The sequence below is a fragment of the Sebastes umbrosus genome, chromosome 13, assembly GCF_015220745.1.
Source record: "Sebastes umbrosus isolate fSebUmb1 chromosome 13, fSebUmb1.pri, whole genome shotgun sequence".
Lineage (NCBI taxonomy): Eukaryota > Metazoa > Chordata > Actinopteri > Perciformes > Sebastidae > Sebastes > Sebastes umbrosus.
In genome coordinates this window covers 11,484,958-11,505,725 of record NC_051281.1, presented here as the reverse complement: position 1 = coordinate 11,505,725, position 20,768 = coordinate 11,484,958, and the positions used below count along the sequence as shown (strand labels likewise).

At 40.8% G+C, this 20,768-nt stretch overlaps 1 protein-coding gene across 2 annotated transcripts in view; it reads left to right on the top strand.

Annotated features, from left to right (window-relative positions):
- Positions 1–19,411, top strand: part of LOC119500586 (dehydrogenase/reductase SDR family member on chromosome X-like) — a 47,870-nt gene extending 28,459 nt beyond the window's left edge. For both annotated transcript variants that reach the window (XM_037790394.1, XM_037790396.1), the window contains 4 exons: positions 9,793–9,894; positions 10,113–10,320; positions 12,270–12,477; positions 17,149–19,411. In XM_037790394.1, coding sequence (XP_037646322.1) covers positions 9,793–9,894; positions 10,113–10,320; positions 12,270–12,477; positions 17,149–17,328 — 698 coding nt within the window. In that variant the 3' untranslated portion in view covers positions 17,329–19,411. The remainder of the gene's footprint in view (positions 1–9,792; positions 9,895–10,112; positions 10,321–12,269; positions 12,478–17,148) is intronic.
- The last annotated feature ends 1,357 nt before the right edge of the window (positions 19,412–20,768 follow it).

Sequence of the window (20,768 nt, the reverse complement as noted above, 5' to 3'; positions counted from 1 at the left end):
TGAGAAAAGCTCCATGCAAATGTGCTCCAAATAACAATCACACTCAGTCTAGCAGCTATGTTATCTTTCATGGGCCAGTTTTACTGTCAGAACACTGTCAGCAATGGATGATGGATTATACCTATAAGCTGGTTCAAACCAGTACAGTAGTTTGTTCAAATCTGTCAATATTTCATGATAGCCAGATGGTGCAGTGTCTGAAATCTGTTTGTAAAGTCAAAAGACATTTAAGAGACAGACAGTGGGGGATTAAAACATCACCTTTAGCACACACACACACACACACACACAGACTCCACCAACCTCTCTGATCTCTGCGTGTTAGGCTGTTGAATATAAAGTGATAAACAGTGAAAACACAGATATTTCCTCAGTTAAATTACTGTACTGACATCAGCAGTCAGTACACAAAATGAATGCTCACTGCAGAACACTAATGCAGGGCGCACTGTCACTGCAAAACAAATAGATGAAATTAGAATTTATTCTTTTTCTGAGGTCAGAAAATGCTAAAATGCGTTCTCATGTCTTCAATATTGTGTCATTGTTACGCCTTCCCGTGAGATCGGGTTGATTAGAAAGTGAAGAAAATGAAATCCTGACCTTCTACCTGGTCATTACCGCAAATCTCATTGTTGTTAAAAAAGCAAAAGATGTTTTTTTGATGGTAATTCATTATTATTCATTCATTATGTAATTTAAAAAGATAAAGAGGAGAATAGCCGAACACCGAAGAGTTCCCACTCAGTTCATTTAATACATTGTTTAACTGAATACATGTCTGTGATCCACAGATGATAACAAACCTGTTGTAACTGTATCTGTTAGCACTTGATAAGTTCTCACTGATTGAGCTGGCTACAGGTTGTGTATGATACTGAATGAAGCCGCTGCCTTTTGGGAAACAAGCCGCGGGATGTCTTGCTTGGCGCCGCGGTGGAGAGCAGCAGAACGCCGGCTGGCCGGGTCCCTGCCTGGTGTGTAAGTGGCTGTCAGGTACAGAGACGGCGGCCATGTAGTCGGTGTCATTGAAGTCGATTTCCCTGGACGGGGCCGTGGTGGAATTGATTACTTCTTTTGTAATTGGCAGGCACTGAGGCATAGGGGACAAGGGGGGTCTGTCGCCAGATGCTTGTGCACTGAATGAGAATGTGTTGATGTGTGTGTATGTTTGAATGAGACGGTAATGGATTCTCATTAGTATGTGAGGCAGGAGCTTTAAACATCTCTGTCCAAACGCCCTTTGGCATCCTTCCTAGTGTTTGCACATTTGTCTCTTATGAGAAATGGGAGACGGCTCGTAATAATCATGCAGACTGCGGAGGTGCTTCTCAAACTGTGGACAAATGTAGAGGTTCTTCAGGGGATTTCAAGGTGTCACCAGTGACAAGGAATTTAATTTCACTAGAAAGCATCTTGATATGGTTTATAGAAATTAAAAGATTGTGTTTGAGTCACTTTGAACACTATTGAAGGAACGGTATTTTTCAAACTGGGGCTGCGTCCAAAATCGTATACTATACACTACATACTCAGTATGTGTACTATCGTTCAACATACTTTTGTGTGAATAAACAGTGCTATGTATCTTTTCGGATGCACTGAGCAGTAATTTACGTCGTCACTTCCTGAGAGCCTCCTCATGTATTGGAGACGCGTAACCATAAAATCATAAAGTCTGAACTAAATAAAAAATATATATTACGCCTAGCAAAGTGAAATCTTATACTTACACTTACATTGAAGCGTTATTGATGTTACAGAGCTGTCCATCAGAGTCTGTCATCAAATTTTTGCGAACATACAATATAAGCTTTAGCAACTTTAATAAGTATTTAAGGTACAGGAGACTTGATTTAGAATAACATTTATTTTTAAATGTATACATAATTATGCAATATCACACTAAAAATCACCACAGTTTAGCGTAGTCTACTTTTTGATTCAACCATGTTGAAGAAACCAGTCCCTACACAATAGGAATATAACAGTCATTTGTGTTGTTGTACAATTCTTGGCACATGTATGTGTGGATATACTGCTTGTATGTATGTATGTATGTATGTACATCTTTTTATATGTAAATGTGTAAAGGGGTTTTTCATCCCATTTAGTATCATGTTGTAGTGTATTGCCTGGCGTAGCAAAGGTACTGTGGGTACAATCCTGTGGAAATATGCTAATGACTTTAGACTGTGAGTGGGCTTTAGTCAATGAGGCTTTAAGCGTTTTACTTTACAAACATACACACACACACACACACACACACAAACACACACACACACACACACACAGGGTATTTCTGTATTTCTGCCAGAGGCAGTGCTGGCTGTCCACTAACTTTAGTCACGGTGCACTTGAAAGTAACACTTTGTGCCTCAAACCATGGGCCTAGATTAACAGTGTGAAGCAAGGCTACCTGTGTGTGTGTGTGTGTGTGTGTGTGTGTGTGTTTGTGTGCTGCACACATTACATTTTGTCTCGCTTAGGTAACCCAGCTGCTCCCTTCCTACAAAAACTATTATCGTTTTACCTAAGCTCTTTCACACTCCAATTAACATCATTTTTAGTCGCCTTTTAGTTAATTCATAAAAGTAATTGGACCTGAGTTGAAAGTTTATAAAAAGACTGACCTTGTTAGAGTTTGTGCATCAACAAATTTGTTTTTGTGCACGTATGACCCATGGCATTGTGTGCACTCGTGAGAAGTCGTGGTGTTGCAAATGTTCTGTGTATTATTTCTGAGTGATTGTGTGTGTATACAAGATGTGTATGTTTATTTGTATTAGTGCTGTATTATTGTGTAAGACAGCCTTACAATATTCGCAGATTTAGATTTCCAGCTGTCTTTGACTTTATCATCCCTTAAACACTACAAAGCTGGAGTTGGGTGGGGCACCAGCCAGCCTCCTATCTCCCACATCAGCTGAGTGAAAATGTCTTTGGAGGAGCTTACACTGGCTCGATGCCCAGATTTAATATTCTTAGAAATCACTGTTTTGTTTATCAGTTCAAAGTGAAACTATTAATACTTCCTTGTCACCTCTTAAGAGGTTGTTTTAGAGGTTGTTTTAGGATGGATAGTCTTGTATTGTAGAGAGGTGAGAAGCTGTAGCAAGATGTGATGCAAAGAAATTACTTCAGATTCAGGTGAATTTATGACTTAATCATCTTTTACAGTGTTGTATTTCAACGTTTTCTCATACAACGGTTTGTATGAAATGTTACGAAAAAGTTTATTCCTCCTTTTTCGTTCGTTTTCCTACGAATGTCCAGCAACACGTGGAAACAACTTCCTTAGGTTTAGGAATCATCCAAGCACATCCAAGCACATCTGAAGATGGTCAGTCGCATTTGACCGCATTAAGACTTTGTGTTTCCAGTCCAAACTGTCGTTAGATCTCTGACAGTGAGGCATTTGCCAAAAAATGAATTGCACGTCAAGGTTTTAACTGTCAATTTTAACGCATGTAAGATCTCTTTTAGCAAGCAGAAGAGAACATTTTGTGTTTGACCAGCGCTGCATTTTAATATCAGATTTAAGTGTAATTCAGTTCAATCAAATCTAGGACACAAGATGTATGTTAAAGTGCTAATATTTTTTCATTGTATTGCTTTTTTGAAATGATTCCTTTTTGCAAAGAAACACCAAAATTTAATAAAGCAGACGAAGATGCTACAGCACGAAGGCCAGGAATTGAACTCTTGTATTATGAGTTCTGAGTATGATGAGGCGTGGGCAACATTAGCCGACTTACATATTAATCACCTGCTGTTCAGGATGTAGACTGTGCTCATATTTGAAAGTGAAGCAGTGCAGCAGAGCGTGTAGAGGTGAGATTTTCGTGGACGTTTCCTGTTGCACGCTGAAGCCGAGCTGGAAAAAACAAAAACAAACCCAGAGTGCATTTGTACTCTCTTCACAAAATCGAATCACAATTGCACCGAGCTAGATAAAACAGGATTAACTTCTGCAAGATGTTTCAGTTCACTGTCTGTCTGTTGAAATATTTAGTTCAAATAGATTCAACTTGGAAAAGTGTTCAGTGACTTTATATTGCATTTTTATGCTAAAACATTTAGACCCATTGCCTTAATATAACTAATGAACGCATTTAGTCTTATTTGTATTATTTGTTGGACCATTTTTACTTCCCCTCTTCTGCATCTTTTCACTTAAAAGCTGAACAGACTCTAGAAGCCCAGTATAAACAGTTGAGGGATTTTCAGTTGAAACCAGCTTTTATTTTTTCAGTTGCTCTTGTGGTACTACACTACAGTGGCTCTGATTGTGCACTGATGTGGCAGGAACCGTTTCTAATCACGTTTAGTGTTCAAAATCACAGACGCAATTGCATAACACTCTTGTGTCTGCTTTTCCATTCATAAAGAACAACTGGTTGAGACCCAGTCAGAGAGAGAGAGAGAGCTGTTTGTGTGGCAGAGGAAACAGAAAGGGGGAAAGAGGAAGGTGTCTGTCCACAAGCTCTGGAGCACAGTTAGAAATCACTACCCTTCCATGAAAACATCCTTTGACTTTTGACCCCTTCAAGACTTCACCAGTCATAAATGTGACACGGTGCATTCATGTGTCTTTGTTTGGAAGTAATAGAAAAAAGCACACCATGGCGAAAATCTTGTTGTTTTGAAGGAAACGGTGAAGTAGTTCGGTCCTTTTTTACAGCGAACCTTTTGACTTGTCACAGAAGGGAAAGCACAGGTGTTACTAATAACATTAACAATGGCTCTGTTCTATTTAAGTGTCCCAGTAAGCCATGACAGTGTGACAGTGAGCAAGCTGTTCTCATACACTGTTCTTAGCTATACCTATGAAAAGTACACTGTACTGCACTGTAATTTGTATATATCCCACAAAGTTAATTCGTATGTAATCGTGAACCGGGAAGTATAAAGAGCAACAAGGGAGGAGGTCGGGGTGGATGGGTGGGTCAAAAAACACTGGACTTTTGCCAGGAGACCGACGTTCGTACCCCGTGTGAAACCAGAAATCAACGTTGATTTATTTGTCACGTAACTTCTGTACTTAAGTTACGCCACTTCCGTAGTTATTTTAACCCAAACCACGATCTTTTCCTAAACCTAACTAAGTAGTTTTGTTGCCTAAACCTAACCAAGTTGTTTCCTGTGAAGACGGAAGTTTATTTTGAAAAGACTGTATTCATGTAACAAGCGTAAATTGACACGTGTTGCTGAACATATCTAGGTAAATGCACATACGAACCATTGTATGAGGAGACCTTGCAGTGAGCCAGCATGAACGATACCAGCACCCTGAAACTGAAGCAGCGAAATGGAATTCAGCCATCATTAATTTTACTATACAGATGTGCTTTTCCTACTGTGACATGTCAAAATGTCTGTCTGTAATAACAGGATTAATGATTAGATGGATTTATCGAACACTTAAGATAAGAAGTGGGATTTAATGCATTCAGGATAAAAACTATTCATCAAACCTCGATCCTTTTGAGACCTTTCTGTGACAGTTTTTGTCTCTGTCTGTTGAGGACGAAAAGGACGAAGACATTTTAAAGTCATGACACTATAAATCTTCTCAAGCCAAGTGTTTTTTCGCTGTCCTTTAGCAGTCGCCCTCTCCCCCACCTGTTTCGCTAACAGGGACGTGCCACAAATTTAATTTAATTTTTACAATTAGACTGGTGTCAAGATTTCAGTTATGCATACTTGTAACCAGCGACCCACCGTATGACCATCTCAGTGCATACCCACATTGTTTGTCAATTTAAATAACTTTGTCATGTTGTCATTTAACTGAAAATGATTGTACAGAGTACACAAGTAATAGTAAAATAGGTTTTAGACCATTGGAAATAATGGAAAGTTGCAGTGCATTATAAAATAATCCAGTAACAGAAACTGTCATTTATAAACCTTTTCTAAGTTAATTACAAATTACATTAAAATTACAGTCAAATCTGTGATTTTTATGGTTGATGACATGGTTTTATACTCTCCACCACCTAAAAATAACAAAATCTTCAGCTGGTATGATACAGAAAATTTCTACCTTTCCCTGTTTTATTAAAGGAACAATATGTAGGATTTAACAACATCTTGAAGCCTCTCCAGTGTGCCAAGCGTGTAGGAAAAGTACGATGGCCGACGTCAAAACGCGAACGGCCCTCTCTAGAGCCAGTTGTTGTAAGAGTCAAGGTCATTTAGAGGATATCAAAGTCTGAGTGTGTGTACGTGGGAAGTGAGTAGTGAAGCAAGAGAGAGAGCTGTGGCGAATGCGTGTGAGCGAACTAATGAGCCAGTGGAAGACAGTCAATGTACAGTGGAAGTTGCAGTTTGTGCAGAAATAAATGCTGCAGCTCCTCAAGACCAACAGAGGTTTCTGGTGTCTTGTTTTCCGGACGGGTGAGTGGAGTGACGCTCTTGAGCGAGTAACGTTATCGACTCCGGCCCAAGCACGAAAAGTTAAGAAGTCACTTAAGAGTGTTTGGTTTGTCCGTTCTGAGCTACTGTAGAAACATGGCGGCCGATAGATCCCCCTAAATGTTACACACTGTTCCTTTAAACCTCTATTACACTTACAATAAGAAACTCACACACCTGCTTTGACGCTACATGAACTCAGAATTAATTGAACAAAAATTAAGTAGTCGTTTAATTTGCAGTTCACAGTTTAATTAAAGTTAACATGCAGCTGAAATGCTAATAATGATGAATTAGAAATGGAGACCGTGGGTGGATCCAGTGGTTCTTAAACAGCATGCGTGTGCCTCCGAAGGCAGTTCCTGTTGTTGGTTTCGAGTCATTCCTCTGTAATGAAAACACAGTCGGTGTGTTTGAGTCGAGGAAGCTGAGCTTTATAGAAGATCCTCTCGTCTTAATTGAGGGCTGGCGGCAGAAGAGCCGCGCCAGATTGATGGCATTTCACCCCCAGTGGGCTTTCTAGATATGACTGGCCTGTCTGAAAGGGGCCGGTCCCGAGAGAGCCCACTCAAGTCAAGAGGACAGGAGACGACTGACAGGCAGGACACACACACACACACACACACACGTGCCTGTTGTCTGGTGAACACACGCACATCTGCTTGCTGGTATACATAAACGCCAAAAACACACACACTGATATATAGTTGCTTACGGACATTAAAATGCACACACTTGATTTATCTGCTTCTATCTGTCTTTTCTTTTCCCTTCTCCTGCTCTCTATCTCTTGCACACACACACATGCACACACACACTCGACTGGAGGTGAGTGGCATGGCGTGGAGATAAGGCTGCTATCAGACCGTCATCAGGAATGGCTGCACTCTCATCTGTCACGGCGGCTTTTTCCTCTATCAGCTCCATCAACTCTCCGTCCTCAGTCCTCTTCCCGTCTTTGTCCATTTATATTTGACCCTCTAACGGCTTACTGGGGTTATAGGGCGTAACAATATATCATTCTCCTGATGTTTGAAAGACATGGCCTCTTTTTCTGTGTTATAGAAGTGCACTCCTGTTTCAGTACTTTGGCAACAGCAGCTGTTTATCCAAAAAGGATTTATTACATACTGAAAAAGTCATTCAGAGCCCAACAGGAAACAAGGATATTTACATATTTGGGTGCGGTTCATTCCTAATTGCCGATGCATTTTGAGGGTTTCGGTTGGATTGAGGCCATTAAAAAAGTCCAAGTGAATGATCCTAATGCTGTGTTCGCTCTATGAGCGTCAAAGCTCAAAGCCCAGCTCAACAGTATTTGTAGCGTGTCACACCCGTCACGCAGCGACAAGTGTCGGGCGTCAGTTTGTAGCTTCATGTCACCGGCTTCCATTTAAATTCACTTGTAGAATCTTGCGGTGTCACTCGTAGTGTGAACACAGCATAAGGCTTTGTGCATACTTGTCAGTATGGATGACCTCCTGGTTCCTCATTTTACATTCTCATTGTTGATCCCGGACTCACTGCTCTCTCTGATACCGTGATATATGATATGACCTCTGTCACCTCCCCATCCAGAGGAGAGGAGAGCAGTGCCGCCCGCCTTTGAGTATTGTAAATTTATGGTTTACACTGCCAGCCGAAGGAAAAACATCAAATGAAACACCTAAACCGGAGTTGCAAACACTGCGCACATTAACAAATCTGAAATATGGCACAAAGAAATTTGAAATATGATTCATGCTATGTGTTATGCTCTTGATGTGTTTATATTCTCACACTGCATTTACATTACTTCTATGTGTTTGATGAGGGATTAGTAAGATTATTGTTTTTTTGTGGTTTGGTGCAAACCAATGCCAATTTCATATACAAAAACACAAAGTTACAAAAAGGATAAGCAGTATTTTACATTCTTTGATTTGTTTTTCTAGCGGAGGAGTGCTTGGAAATGAAATGAAAGCCTGTAATGTGCACACATGAGGAGGATGTAGTGTAACAACTCCGAAAACTGAACTAAAAGTACAAATTCAAAAGCAGCTGAGTGTCCAAAATCCTTTTAATCAGTCCGAAAAACAAGCAGGAGTCCCATAGGCAGGCAGATCAGGCCAACAAAACCGAGGACGGATGGGCAAAAATCTAAGCAATCTGGCGGAGGGTTAGTGAATCTGGGCTGGTATGAGAATGAGTGGGCGGTGAGGATAATGAGGTCCAGGTGTGGACCTAGGCGGGGAAGCTCAGGTGAGGGGAATGAGGTGATTTGAGGGCAGACGAGGGTAACAGGATCTGTAATGATAGTAGTGATCCGGCAGGTGAACACAGGTCAAAAAGCATGACATATAGTCACTATCAAGGTGGAAATTTAAAGCCTTTCTTGATGAAATGAGATTTCAATTCGCATTTTAAGATTAGCAGTGACTCTGCAGTCCTGTGGATTGGGAAGGTCATTCCACCAACAGAGAGCCTGTTTGGGGAATACAGAGATCAACATCTTTGCTTTTATTTATTGCAACAGTAAATAAAGGAGAAAAATAGAAGAAGACAGGGAAGGACTAAAGCTTCAGAGCTGGCCAGAAATATATCTAAAGAAACAAAAAGCAGAAATTGAATTTTCAAAAGTCTGCTGTCAACCGAGCAATTTTCTCTACTCTCTTAGATGCACACAGACTCAGTGCTGGAGTAGAAATACTGACAACTGTACTAAGTATTATGTGACAACTCAATATGAAAAACACTCCCTCAGGTTGGAGCAGTGACATGACTGACGTGAGAGACAGACGCCATCACATTTACAGTAATCCCATATCATTTATTGACTAGTTAAGGGGAAGTCTCATTTCATTGCTGTCTTATTCCTCTGCAGGTGTTACAATAAAAGTGCTGCTTGAGCATTAACACTCTTCATACTGTGTAGAAGTAGTAGAAGTGTGTCTCTGTCAAGCTTTTTAAGTATACTCAGGCATTTCTCTCCATACAGTTGAGTATACACACACACTTATTTAAGCACACAGAGTCACTTTGACACTCTGATGATATCAGCTCCTGGGCGTCGCTGTCTTACCTGTGTCTTATCATACATTAGACCTGATATAACGGTGTGTTAAGCTTTGATGGAGCTCAGGAGGAAGTATTACTGTAGGTTTGAAATAATGTGCTGGTGCAACAGAAGCGTAGCGCTGCCAGTACTGTAGTCTAAGGACCCACGAGCCCGCTGTAAGAGATGATTAATACACTCTTTGATGTCTTACAGCCAAAACAGCGAGCAGAAATAATCCGTTTACAATGGCCCTGATGTGTGTGTGTGTGTGTGTGTGTGTGTGTGTGTGCGCGTGTGTGTGTGTGTGCGTGTGTGTGTGTGTGTGTCCATTCCAGTGGAGTTCACCAAATTGGACCTCGCCTCTTTGCAGTCTGTCCATCAGTTTGTCCGGAGCTTCAAGGAGCGGGACCTGCCGCTAAACATTCTGGTCAATAATGGTGAGTGATGAAGATGTCATGTTGTTGACATGTGTGAGCTGTATACTGCACTTGTAGAGTAGTCCATCTAGTATTCAGTAAGAAAAGTAGAAATCCTCTACAGGGGTGTAATTTAGATGGATATTAGTGTTATTAAAGGTGTAACGCACCATGTTTCAAATGTATTTTTGTGTGCTTTAAATGATTGTGTACGTATGTGTGTTTGTGTGTGTGTTAAGCGGGTGTCATGCTGGTTCCTGAGGGCCGTACTGAGGATGGATTTGAGCAGCACTTTGGCGTGAACTACTTGGGCCACTTCCTGTTGACCTGGCTGCTCCTGGACACACTGAAGGAATCTGGGAAATGTGGTCACTTCTCGCGTTTGGTCAACGTCTCCTCCTCTGCCCACCGCATCGGCGAGATCAGACTAAATGATTTAAATAGCTGGTAGGCTCTCACACACACACACACACACACACACACACACACACACACTTCCGCACACAGTAGCAATCATAACCATATCAGATTATATATTACAAAGCTGGCCATTTAAAAAAAGAGTGGTGTTTAAGGGACATTTAATCAATGCGTAAAGGGATGGGATCTTATTTTCGTACTTTTGGCTGTCATTCTTATTAGTAATAATATCATTAGACCAAGTTAATTGATCTGGGAACACGGTGAAATGACCAGACAGGATGTAATCAAACCCCAATAAACAAAACTACAAAACAATACCACAGACGTATTAAACAGGAATCAACCCTTAACTTTGTTTTGTTTGCTTGTTTGTTTGTTGTAAGAACATTTCAAATCCCAACTTGTCACACTCACCTGCACTTCCTCTGTGCTGGCGTCACCAACACAATGGTCTCATTTTCCTGTTGGCATTAGTGGACAACTGTTGGCTCCAGTTGGCTCAGTATCATCCCGGTTAGCAGCGCTGCTGTCCAGACGCATTAGCAGCCTGATTAACTTCATTGTGCCACATTATCCCAGAGATGGGCGACGGCACATGCCAGTGTGCTCCGCCTCTCATAACAATATATTATAAAATATAAAGTAATTTATAATATCCTAATTTAATTCAAAATTCTTTTAGTTCACTATGCTGTTCTCCGCTATGATAGCTGGCAGGGCTTTAGTGATGCCCTCAAGGCTTCTGACAGCAGCAGCAACAGTTTAGTCTTGTAGATGTGGACATGTCAGTGTCGTCAACAAGAGGGAAGAAAAGTAATAGCTGCTAAAGAAAATGCTTCAGTATAAGTGTTATTGTGGAAGCGAGAAGGTTTTAGTCTTGATACTGCGTCATCTTTTACCCGGAGACTGAATAGAGTGTTTGCAGGATGTGAGAAGTCCTTTGAAATGTTCAACCCTTTCTGCTGGATGTGGTACAGCTCAGACATGGTGGGGAGTACACAGCCCTCAGTTTTTTCTTGTGGGCTGTAGAATTGCCGTACCATACAGTTACTGAGAAAGTGAGCACACTCTCTATTACCGCTCTGTAGAACTGCAACATTGCGACCTTTGACACACCAAATTTCCTAAGCTGTCTTAAAAAGAAAAGTCCTTGGTGAGCTTTCTTCTGGATGATGGTGGAGTTGTATTCCCATATCAGGGAGGAGGATTTTGCACCATCTGTTAGCTAAAATAAAATACTGATAAACTGTGACATCATTATTCTCAAGTGTTTATTAAATACTCAAACAGTCTGGTCTTATTTCACAGGTGTGTTTCAGGGGCAAGCTTCATGCATATATCAGAATAATATTATAGGGTGTCAGTGCATTAATGATTTAAACAACAATCAACAGATATGTAAATCATTGCAATGACACCAAAGTGATATTAAAATGAATTTGCAGGTTGAAAATGTGAGATGTAAATCCTCTAACAGGCACACACATACTCAAACAGCAGGAAAAAAACTGGCCTGGCAGGTGTGAAAATTGCAGATACTTTCCTGTAGATGGTGCACATCAGCATGTGTACACCTGCAACTGCTTTTACTGTTATTTTATTGCAGATATTTGGTGCAAGTTGTAGATCTTTGTGAATTGCTGGCTCTGCGGCTCTGCAGTCGTATGATGATGTCTGGTTTCAGGTGCTTCACATCAACACACTGTGTCCTCGTTGTATGTATGAGCCTGAGGATTCAGAGAGGTCTTGTTAAGTTTCCACTGTGAGAAGATCTTGGCCTTGTTCAGCAGGACATAGAAAAACATGACCTATTGTGGCAACAGTTTATTAGAATAAACTGAACAAAACTGAGAAAAACAGCTGTTTACCTGCCATTTATCCATGATAGATTTAAACAGAGGCACATTTCATGGCTTTAATATAACAGTATTGATTGCTTTCTCTCTTTCTCTCTCTCTCTCTCTTCTCTTCAGCCAGTCTTATTCAGCCCATGCTGCTTATTGTCACAGTAAGCTGGCCCAGCTGTTATTTAGTTCCCACCTCCACCAAGAGCTGCAGCGTGGAGGTTTCCCACTGAGTTCATGTGCTGTGGATCCTGGCATGGTGGATACGTCTCTCTATCGCCACCTCTGGACGCCCCTCAGCCTGGCGCAGAGCGCCATCGCTCGCCTGCTTTTCAGGGTAATACACCGTCTTGACTTTCATCTGCTTTATTCACACATTTGATTTATGTCATCCTGCAAGACAGCAAAGCGGATATGATATAAGTAATAAAGTACTTAACTTTTTTGTGTCAAATTATTGATTTCTTAAGTAAGTAGCCGCGTAATAAGCGGGATAATGTACAGCTAGCGGGTCATTGTTGTGAAATAAACCCCTTCAGGGCGATGGGGGTTTATTTCACTACAATGACTTCATTTTAACATTTTCCACCAGTTTTGATCAATAAGTTGATATAATTTAATTAACTAAAGTTTTTTTTTACAAGGGTATATCATTTTTTACCAGTAAGTTTACTGTTCCATAGTACACTGTGTATTTTTATACTTTACCACTGAGTAATTTTCCCTCTCAACTCACAGTATTTTGTCTCTAACCCTTGATTTTGATTAAATTACTTTATGGTTGCAGGAATATTTTAAGTACACCAAGGCCTTACTTTTTGTTACTTTAAAACCTTGATCCCTCAAACTGCAGTTTATTCTGCTGTTGTCCTTGTTAGGTTTCGGTTAGCTAAATGACTAGAGTGTAAATGTCTAGAAGGTAAAGTGTAGTATCTAAGTGTGCCTTTAGTCATGCAGTTAAGCTCAAGGGAAGCCTTTAGGGACGGACTTGATCCCAACGTGTTTCCATAATATCCACTATATACTGTATATGCATCACTTACTTGTAAAGTTGGGTTGATTGAAGGTTTGGGTTGCAGCATGGCAAATGAGGGAAAGTGGAGTATATGCCAATATGCAGTGCGTTACGCTTGTAACAAAATACAGAAACTAGTTTGATGCATGCGTCAAACTGTGGATTCAAAGTATTCAAAGAAAAACTAAGACCCCTGTTCAATATGAAAAAAAAACAAGCAAAAACAAACTAAATCATTTACACTTGCGTTGAAATAAATTTCTTCTTGGCATCCTCATGTCACCTGTTACCTGTGTCTGCTTCAAAACGATGACGGACGGTCGGTGATTGCGTCATTTAAAAACTCAAACTGCGGCTCTTTGTAGTTCTTTAACAAAACAAACAAAAATAGCTCCTAGAAAGGAGCTGCTGCTACACTGTTTAACTTTGTTCAAGGTGTCCCTCAGTGACCTGAAACAACAAACCCGAGCGCAGACATTGTTCAGGATTTTATTTTACAAGATGAAACACAGCCAGTCGTGCATGCGCACACACACACACACACAGTGTATCCACATCAAGTGCTACTAAAAATCAAGGCAGGCTGTTCCCTGTGTGTTATATTTTAAAATAGTTGTTGTTTAGCTTAAAGCGCTGGCCGCAGGCTGCTGTTAATGTCCCCGGGATTTAATGAAAGGAGACGTGTGTGCGTGTTTGAGCCTAAAACTGCGATTGTCACAGGCATTTGCCTCCGAGCGCAACCCTCGGGATGGCTTTGCCCCACATACGCAAACACATTAATCACACAAACTCATGCATGTAATCATTAATACACACACACAAACACACAAACGTGTGATTCTCTCCCGTTACGACACCTTTTTATCTAGAGCCATAACATTTAGGTGCATGCAGAGCCAAAGGATAGAAGATAGAAAGAGAAATAAAAATACAGAGAGATGGCTTTATTAGTCCTTTAACAAAGAACAAACAACATAAGGACAAACAGGGAAAATAACGTAGATTCAAGGCACAGGAATTGCGATGCTCTTAAAAAGTCGATGAAACCAGCAGCCTCTTTTGGCAGCATGCCGCAATCAATATTCGGAGGAAGTAGTCATTGTAATTAATGAATATTGTGAAAGAAATGCAGTGTCCTTGACAAGTAAAGTCAGTAAAGTCAGATACAACACAGCAACAGGTGAGCTGAAACGAGTGGCCTTGTACTAAAGACAGAGAGTGCAGAGTAATACCCTTCTAATGTTAAATATTGAAGAATGACCTGATTAGACTCCAAGTGTCTGTCTGAGTTTATGATCCTCTCTACTGAGAGACATGATCAATTACTCGTTGCATCACCCGTGACGTCATTCCGATTACCTTGCTGAATAACTTTATACCTAACACAATTTGATAAATCATTTTTACGCTGATATGTTTTCCAACTGCTCTGTGGTGAGAGATACTCCCTAGGTCTCTTTACCACTGTGATCTTATATTTATGCAACAGTTATTAAAAGGTTTATGACTAGAGTTTGGAAACGGTTCCTTTCCCACTCACTGCCTCTCTCAGTTTTGTTTTTTTATCAGCAGTGTCTTTGTGTCTAAGGGTGATGCCCTTAGCAACTTTTATTAACTGTATATACTGAAAGAAGTTGGCATCATTTGAATTATAGTTAATTTTCAGTTCATTTAATTCAATGATACTGACCATCAAAAAGCAATTGACACAATTTAGTTATATTTTTAAAGCCCTATTAAAGTTTGGTTTCGCTCCAGCTGTGAATAGTGGGTTCTGGCAGGAATAAGCCAGAAATAGAGCAGTCATCTATAAATCTTTAGTTATGACACATGAATTGAGAGCCTTAACACACTGTATACACATTGGACCAAAGCCACATTTTGGTATAATATAAAATAAATACGGCTAGTCTATCATGTCAAACGTTTCCAACGTGTCCAGCATACTGCTGCTGTGTAGTGTTTTTCTCTTCATTGAGAGGTGAGGCGGCCGGCAATGAAAGCCACTTGATTTACATGAATTAAAGATGAAGCCACTCTCTCAAGACGTATTGCAGGCATCTTAACAAACACTTCATTATTCTACAGAGTTAGTGGACGGAAATTATTCATCTGCAAATGGTCTTGGCCTGGTTTTGGTAACAGAGAAATTGCAGAAGAAGTCATACTGTGTGGCATTGACTGATTGACAATAACGCCATTATGTAGTAAAGCGAGGAAGGGGAACATTTATAAAACTCAATACCGTAACACTCCTACCTAATGCTTTACCAGGAGCAAACATCTAAATTAGGAGTATGTATGTTAACTAAAAAAAAGTTTTTTTCAAGAAATCCAGAAACTATAATGTACCTCCCTCCTTTATTCTATTCATTTAAAAGAAACTTCTTTCAAAAGCAAGATAATTACACCCCTTGAAGCTACATTACTTGGGAGAGAAATTGTTTGGCCTTCTCATCTCTGCTTCTTATTTCTGTGATTCATTCTCGAAGCATTACAACATCACATGCCAAAGACTTTAAATGCGAGATTGTTTTTTATTGCCTTACTTTATTTTAGACATCATTTACATTTAATGATATCATTTTAATAGTAATTAGTAACTAATTTAGCTGATGTCTTTCTGAGGTTGATATGGGTTAATACAGTACATCCCAGGGGAGAAGGGAATGGAGGGGAAACATTTACGAAAAAACAAAATACATTAGACCAACCTGTTTGGGCAGCTCCCACGGGCATCGCAAACCGACGCACAGAGGCACCCTTTAGCAGCAGTATGTGACAAACCGGACTGACGTTAACGTCAACCACGACCGTTTCCTAACCCTAACTAAGTGGTTGTGTTGCCTAAAACTTCCTGTAAAAACGTTTATTTTGAAAGGACACTATATATGTAACAAGCATATATTGACACGCCGTCCCCGGTCTGTCCAAAAGTAACGCAAGAGGGGTACCCGTGCATCGGTCTCCGATGCCGAGGGGCACTGACCAAGCAGCGGTATTTGACGAGTTGGGAGTGAGAATGTGTTGATAAGACGCACACAACATGACAAGAACTATAACCTAAACTGGTCTATGAAGAAATTAATTAAGCCTAATAGCCCTTTTAGTGGTTTTAATCAAGAAAACAGCCAATAAGACAATTACAAGGGTAGAGGTCCGACAGTTACTTTTAAAACTGGAGACTTATAAGCAATCAGACGCACTGAGCAATGAGCTGAGTGGCCTGTTGCCATGGAAATGAGTCATTTGTTTTATTTTCTTCTCACAAAAAGCGTTTATTTTCTGCGCTAAAACCCCTCCATGTGTGAACTCACAGCAACATGAATAATGTTAGTACAAGTTGTGTTTGCCCGTATCGTCACCTTGTACTGAAAAATTTAGCCCTGCAAGCAAAATAATAATTCATTCAGAGGAACAATTAAAATTCATGTTTGGAAATATTGTGGAGTACTACAGCGCAACACACACACACACACACAGACACAAACAAACACACACACACACACTGGCTCACACACAGAGTATGCAAGTGTACTGTTGATGCTCGCAGGATGTGATCCCCCTCTGCTCTGAAACCTGCTCCTGGTCTCACAGCTGACACTGAGATCATCGTTAAAATGCATCAACACTAACACTCGCACACTTACGCACTCACACACACACACACCCACACACACACACACACACACACACACCCTGAGCCTTATTTTCACTGACGCTAACATACAGTGACATCAGTCCTCCTCTGGGATACACACACACACACACACACACACACACTCAGACATGTTTGTTTTTCTCAGTTATAACTTGTTGTTTAACTCGTCATCCTGCAGTATCTTTCTTATGTAGCTTTGGAATGCAGTGACATTCATATATACTGTATATATACTGTATATGTATATCTATATATATAAATATATATAGATATATATATATTTATATATACATAGTTATACATATTTATATGTGTGTGTGCGTTTTCTTCAGACTCCTGCACAGGGCGCTGCCACTGTGCTGTTTGCTGCTCTGTCGCCGGCCCTGGAGGGCGAGTGTGGAGAAGGCTACTGGGCCGATGGGCACAGGGAGATGACAATGCCACCGACCTTTGACCCCCAGCTGCAGCTAAGCCTATGGGAAACCAGCGTCCAGCTACTGGGCCTGCAGTAGCATGGGACCAAAGGACGATTAACTGGACTAAACCTGGAAGAAAACATCAGATAAAGATCCTTGTCTCGGGCCAAACAGCCACCTTCTCCTCCAAATTTGTCTTAGTATTTTTTCACCTCACATCGAGGTGTTCGTAGCGATTTGTTTTGACAATCCACCGCTGGACTGTGATTGATTATTAGGGGAGTGAAGATCTCTGTTTTGTTCCAGACCTGCCAAAGAAGGGCTACAGGGGATGGAAGATGGGTTTTTTTCGCAATGAGAAAGCAAACATAAACAAACACACTCTAGGGTTCTATCAATACATGATTTTGCTGTCATAGCTACTGGGCAGCTGCAGAAATTGGCCTTTAGTTACAATCCATCCATCTCTGATGTGGTGAAGTTTATTCCCTGATCAAAACTAACCTGATGTCTGGCTGGAGAAGTCGTTCCAGTGTCGTGTTCAAAAACCTGCATTGACACCCGCCTCACTCTGCCTTAAAGTCATTCGTCTGGCTTTCAGTGAAGATGTTCATTGTCGCTCAGTGAATTAAATGCTGTTTCAGAGATTTAGATGCTTTTTGAACATAGTAATACTTCAAATCAAAAGCTGAAATTTGGCTTCAAAATCACATGTTGGTCAAGCCCTAGCATACACACACACACACACACACACACACACACACACATTCATGCACCACGACAATGACCTGATTTTTCAAATCTGAACCTGCCTTGCCGCGGCGGCGGGAGAATGTGATGTCATCCGTTTGCTTTGACACATGATGATGATTTCACAGACCGTCTTGCCATCTTACCCGTTTGACTGGGAGCGCTTTCTTTTTTGGTACATTCATGTGCTTTTACTGGTTATTACTGAATAGGTGTTATTATACGCTGTGTTTTAGGTGTTTTCATAAAGATGCTGGGGAAACATGATCAACTTTCCTCTCTCTCTCTCTCCACGGCTCAGCAATCCAACAAAAGACACTCCTGTGGCCCCGATCGGGGGATTTGGGTTGAGACTGACAAAAGGGAGAGATCCCATGTAAAAGTAGGCCTAAATTTGGAATAATTCCCCCTATAGACGCGAGAGTGAGACAGTCGGTTTTGTTCTGGGGAATTTTCTTGCTGTTGACATTTTCTGAATCCAGGATTTCCACACGTTTCTGTTTGCTTTTTGTCCGCTCAGAAACAATGGGGTACCAACCGCCACTTCACTCTGTCCCCATTTTCCTTTGTGATCTGTGTTAATCGGTTTTACCGTGTCTGTGATACATGTGTGTGTGTGTGTGTTTTATGCACATGAGTAAAGAATTAACGCTCTAGACCCAATTCATGTTGATGGATAGCACAACAATGGCCGTTCCTGGCAGAGCAGCGACAGGAAGACGAGAGAGAGAGAGAGGGAAAAATCACTTTTTTTTCCTCCAGTATTCAAGCTGTGATTGGTTCTTCATTGCTGCTGCCGCTTCCTCATTTGGCGTCGCTCCCAGTGCATTGTGGGATTGAGATTTCCCAGTGGTGAGAATCAAACTCCATCTGCTGAGCTGACACACACTCACACAGAAACAGTGAAAGCCGTACATCCAGGCACAGGCTTATCTAAACAAGCACACGGCAAACAAATGCGTCTGTTATTCATGCAGGAAAACACAACACACACACACACACACACACACACACACATGTACACTGCGCCATAAAACCATCTCCACTGTGATAAACCATTTTAGCTGTGAAGATGAAAAAGTTTTATCTCAAATTAACAATTTTTGACGGCCCCACATGCCAACCCATTGCTGTAAGTGTACATTGTTGCTCTGAATACTGCCACTGAGCATCCAGCGTTCATTAATATCTGCCGTATGTGAAGCAATAGTATCACTGTGGTAGCTAATTCAGCCTGTAGCACAGAGCCAGACGTTCAGAATAGGAAAAGAAAGTGTAAAAAAAAGGAAAAAGATACCAGCTTCAAGTTACCCATAATATCAGGAATTCAAAGTTTCTCTGTCTACATGTATAAAAATGAAGACGTCGTTAATGTGCATCGTTTTGAGTGGTTCAATTTAAAGTTGTTTTGTTTTTCAAGCAGTTTGAAGATTTGTCTGAACGCTCCGAAGGATGCAGCTCACTAAAGGTCACGCTGAACCTACAACGGTCTAGACTCATAAAAACTAATGGTGTGTTCAGGTGCTCCTTGTCAACTCAATTTAAGTTTTTTTTTGTCCTTTAAACAACCCATAAATTTCCCAGCATGAGCTGTAAATAGGTAAATCGTGGACCATGTTAATGGTAAATATATCCATGTTACTTCCATGTATTTGTAATGCCCTGTGATTAACATGTCCATGCTGCGAATAGTGGAGTTCACGCCTGGCTTCCATTATTTACAACCTACTGTCGGTGTAATCCAGGTGATATGATTACCAGTGATGGATCACCTCAACGGACGTCAACTGGTAAATATATCATCATGGTCACGTGGATTTATGAGTTGACAGAGATTGCCTGAATGCTCAATTGAGCAGTCGATGAGCAGCACGTAATGGATAGTTGAATCTCGAGGAGCCCGATGTGTCCTCCAAACTTTGGGTTAATGTTTCTTGGCCTTTTGTGGAGGAGCCTTTGAAATGGACCAGGCTTTGTTGGCTCATTATGATGAAATACAGAATCTTAAGACAAATACTGCATTCATGTCATATCAGAAGAATGGTAGAACAACACTGGCTCTAGAGAGGGCCTTTCGCCTTTTTACGTTACCTGAAGGCCACCGTAGTTCTCCGACACACTTGTGAAACTGCGGTAACGTGAGCTGCAGAGTGCAAAACCGTGATACCGCCATCTGACTTCCATTGCTTCTAAAGTAGTGTTATTATGGTAAGGACGGCCTCTGAGCGAGACGAACGGTGTTACCACGTTTTTGCACTCAGTTGGTTGCAATCTGCAACCACACCACTAGATGTCTCAAAATCCTACACACTGTCCCTTTAACCTCGAATGATTGGCGAATATATCAAAGAGTAGAGAAAAATCTGAGTTTACGAGTCATAATTACTGAATTACTGTGTACAGCTTTTACAAGTTGGAACCTGATAATTACGATAACTCCAATATGACATGAACGTGGCATAACTCCTCAACTTGGTCCTGATTGGCTCTCGTTACAGAATTACTTCAATCTGTCCAATCAGGTCAGTTTTCAGTAATTGCGCTTGAAAACCTCGACCAGCCGCTTTACCTCATTTTAATGAGAGTATCTGAGCCAATCAGGGTTCTGTGTGTTGAGGCCTTCGATTCAATTAAACAATTAAACAATTAAGCAATTTCAATTTAACATTTAACTTAACATTATTTTGCGAAATATCACAATTCAGAATCATGTTCATGTTTGAAGTTGTGATTTAAAGCAAACAGCTCTTACGTTCAGTGTAGAAGTTGTGTGGAAATTGACTAAA